The sequence below is a fragment of the Vollenhovia emeryi genome, unplaced genomic scaffold (genome assembly GCF_000949405.1).
Source record: "Vollenhovia emeryi isolate VEMERY1.0 unplaced genomic scaffold, V.emery_V1.0 DF939165.1, whole genome shotgun sequence".
Taxonomy (NCBI): domain Eukaryota; kingdom Metazoa; phylum Arthropoda; class Insecta; order Hymenoptera; family Formicidae; genus Vollenhovia; species Vollenhovia emeryi.
This window is the reverse complement of record NW_011967201.1, coordinates 248,214-252,445: the sequence shown is the minus strand read 5'-3', so window position 1 is coordinate 252,445 and position 4,232 is coordinate 248,214. Positions and strand designations below refer to the sequence as shown.

Genomic DNA, 4,232 nt, shown 5'->3' with positions numbered 1-4,232 from the left:
GCTCTTACAACGAGGCGCACGCGGGCGTAAGCGAATCGCATATATACGTGCGCGGTACGCCGCGACGCGCCTTCAGGAGTGGGCAAATACCGCGAGTGCAGTGGATTACCGATTCCGTAGGGCGTGTTTGCGCTATTTGGATGTGTGCATTACCTGCGAGCGTATGTGCACATCGACGTTACGTAACGATGAAGATTTACGCCGGTCGGCTTCCATCCGGTACGGAAATCCGTTACGTGTGACTCCGAGCGGCGCCGATGAGACGTGTTACAGCGTCGTAATATCGTTAAAAAAAAAGAACGAAAAAAAATTATCATGACGTACAATGCGCCGCGTAAAAAATGGTCACTCGTACGTCGGGAATGATGTACGCCCTCGTGCGCGGCCATTTTTAGTTTCGGTGGCGAATCGCGCGCGGACGGTAACACATGAAGTAAATCATAAACTGAGTATGCCCGTGCGATGAAAATGACTCCCCATGTTCCTCCCTCCGTTCGTCCCGCCTCGCGTAAAAATTGAACCGCGTGGTACCTCGCGTCGCGAGTGCGCCGCATATTAAGTATATCGATTGTTTATCGCGCGACGAATAATCAAGAAAATATACGGGACGTTAATAGGATGACACGCGAGGAAATTACATGTACTCGTCGTATACTCACACTGCAGATTATTGTCGGACAACTGACGCCGCATTCTGCCCTGCGTGGTCTTCTTTCGGCTGCTCAGGCGGCACCACATGTTCACCTGCACGTACGACCACAGCTTCAGGAAGAGAATGGCGTACAGCATGCACACGTACATCGCGCCAACTGCAACAACGCACCGTAAAATGGTCGGCATTAAAAGTAAAATCGGTTTTAGGAATCGTAAAGCGAATGTATAATCAACTAATAAGAATATTCCTCAAGTCGCCAGCATTAATTAACAACTTGAGTATTTTCAAGCCTAGAGTGTAGAGAAGTCCAGGTTCAAACTCTGGCCGAGGTAATATTTTTCTGCAATATATTTTCTGTATTATTAAAAGTGCAAGATATACGGTCAAGAAAATACTCAAGTTGAATGTATAATATTTCGTTCCTCCCCGCTTCGATTTATGACTATTGCTTAAGGGGATGTCGGAGTGATTCTGCACCCTTTTGCACTTTTTGCATCCAAAACCGTGAATTCGTGAAAACATCAAAGAATATACAAACTACAGACATCTAATGGATATACATTTAATATCAGGCGCTGTATATACATATTGAATCCATCCGTGAATATACATATTGTGTACTGCAATGTATGTCCAAATTATGTATATGAGACGTATATACATTTCACATGCGGGATATTTTTTTCATGTCACGGAGGAAAAATGCATATACACAGAACATCCGATGTTATGTAGGCGCGTTCCACTACTCTGCGAAAAAAAAGACAGCAACCCATTTTGGGGCCCACAATTAGCAATCGAATTATTTCGATTGTTCGTAACTCGGATCTTTTACGAATTTTACCCCGCGTAACTAAAAATCTCAATTAGCTGCTCTGTCTATATCCAACATTTTTAAGTAATACTAATCAATTCTCTCAATTAGATCTGTCGATATTCAGTAAGGCAAAGATAATTTTCACTTAAGAGGCACTAACCAAAATTTTAAGTTGCTTAATTACAAAAAACCGGTTAAAACTTTTCCCAGAGTAGAGTTACGAGCAATCCAAATAATTCGATTCCTAATTGTTGACCCAAAATGGGTTGCTGTCCTTTTTTTCTCCAGAGTATTCGGACTGAAGCAGAGAACAGCAATGGTGTCATTGAAATTAAGTTTAGAAGCCTAACAAAAAAATGTATTCACTCGCATAAGTTGTAAGCCTATAACTTCGAGTTGCAGAATCACTGCAGCATCCCCTTAAATTCCAACGGGAGCGCAGCCCGTTCGTTCCTCCGCGCGGCTCGACATCGATCGTCGTGAAACCGGGGGCTCTTCCCGCGTGCAGCAATCGCAGATCGAAGTCCGCGCGACTTAATTATCGACGAGTATCACCACCGCGATCCTGGGAATGCCCGTTATTATTATGCAGCGCCAGTAACCGCTGGAAAACTGCGGACGCGATGACGAAGGCGACGACGCCGGCACGATCCTCATATTTTCCGATATTTCCATCGAGCGTGCCGGCCTCCTTCGCCGTCCCGGATTGTTCGTATCTTAATTAAATCGCGGCCTGCTACCGAGCTATCCCGATCCCGCCGAGGTGGCGAGATTCCGCACGGCCGGCAGGACATAATTTCAGCGGAACGAAACTGTTCCGACCTTTCGCTTTCGCGCCCGGCCGGGCCCCGTCCTACCTGCGTCCCGACTCTCATTTACCTGCGCCAGCGCGCACCGGGTGTCGTCGAATATTTATACCCGCACTCGGGCTGTTAATTCTTTAGGCGGGCGGCGAGGTGCATTTTTCGGTAAATACATCGAGAGAATATGAAGCGCCGCGACGGAGAGATCGACGCGGGGAGAGGAACGCGCCGCGTTTCTCTCGCCCCCCTCCCCCCCCGCTGGAATTAGTTTGCGGACTATCGAGCAGGAAAATAACAGATAAACAGATGATTGGTTACGCGCGCGTTACAGACGGCGAGGGTGGCGGCGGCGATGGCGGCGCAAATCACAATCGTCGAGGCGATCGAAAGCGACGGCCTTTGCCGCAACGTCGACGGGCTCGACGGCGATAATGGGGAAACGAGAGAGCCCCGGAGCAAATATTACACGGCGATGGTATCGTTCGTTAATGTATATACATGCTCGTCGGCAACGCACGAAAGCACTAAAGCATTTCCGCGAAATATGCGCCGGTGCGTGTACCTGCCGCCCCCGCAGGGTGATGCAGTGGCATGCTAGCTAAACAGCTCAGGCACACCGCGAGGCAGCGAAAAGGGGGATCGAGCTGTCCTCCGGGTACATTCTGACAACGCGAGCTGTCCTACCACTTCACGCCACTTGCCGCTTTTCCCTCCGAACGCTTCTCGGTGTCACGTCTGGCAAAGTGAAGTGAAAAACGTGGCGACGGGTCGATTTATTAATGAAATAAAATTACAAATGTCGATATTCGCGAAGCGGGGCAACCTTATACACGTCGAGGTGTACGCGAACCCCCCGGAGCCCGCGCCAATCCCGCTCGACTATGGCGCGACTCCCGATGCATTAGATGTTCAACAGTCGAAACGCGTCTCGGGACGCGTTTTAGTGCGCCGCTCGTTGCCGCTTATACCGTTTATAGCTTGTCCTCCGCACGAGTATTCGCCCGGGCGACGTCATACGGCGCGTATCGAGTGTTCGTACATGCCGAGGTAATTGCCAAATGTCGTGACGCGCATATACGTCGCGTATACGTTGCAAAATACACGATAGCTTCACCGCAGGGCCACGATCTACTGCTCGAACGGCTCGTAAGAAAGCATCCTACTATATCAACCAAGTGCAACTAGGCCGTATAAAGTCTATTAATTCGTTGAAACAGAGGTTTAAATGTAGGTACCTCTCCAATTATTCAAAAGCCACGGGTCTTCGTAAAATACGAGAGTCGCCCCCACGGAAAAATATATATTTCATTATATGTATATAACGAAAAGTAGAAATTATACATTCGTTTTATATTACTCGTATATGAGCTATAAAAAATATACTACTACTACTACTACTACTATATATGTAATACCAATAAATTGCAATTTTTCATATATCATTCATATGTATTAAAAATATATAATAAAATGTATGATATATACATTATAATACATAGCTGGGCATATAATTATATACGTCTAATGTATGCATTGTATATTTTTTATATTTTATCATATATTTTATGTAAAAACATTAAAAGGAATATTGCATTAGGTATTCTAAGTATCTTAGAATTTAGGTTCTCAACGCTCTACCAGCGGAGACAAATTGATTTCATTTGCCACAACTGTTAGATTTGATTTCTCGCCACTTCTTATACATATACTGCTGTTGGTTAATTTTTAAATAGGAGAAAGTGTAACGTGCGATTGCCGCTTCGCGACAGCGAAGAGCGTTATTGCGAAATTATAAGAATATAATTTAAATATTGCTCATATATTTCATATACATTTTTAGTATATTTTTCACATATACTATATAATATTATATACGATTTTTTAATCGAATTTTTATATACCAAATGTATGAAATATATTACAACATATTTTCACCTACTTTTTGAAATACGAGGCC

At 45.0% G+C, this 4,232-nt stretch overlaps 1 protein-coding gene across 1 annotated transcript in view; it reads right to left on the bottom strand.

Annotated features, from left to right (window-relative positions):
* The window catches only part of LOC105564389 (diacylglycerol O-acyltransferase 1), a 114,238-nt gene that overhangs the window by 33,832 nt on the left and 76,174 nt on the right, over positions 1-4,232 (bottom strand). Inside the window, exon 6 of the mRNA XM_012016713.1 lies at positions 660-809. Within this exon, the coding sequence (XP_011872103.1) occupies positions 660-809 (150 nt within the window). The remainder of the gene's footprint in view (positions 1-659; positions 810-4,232) is intronic.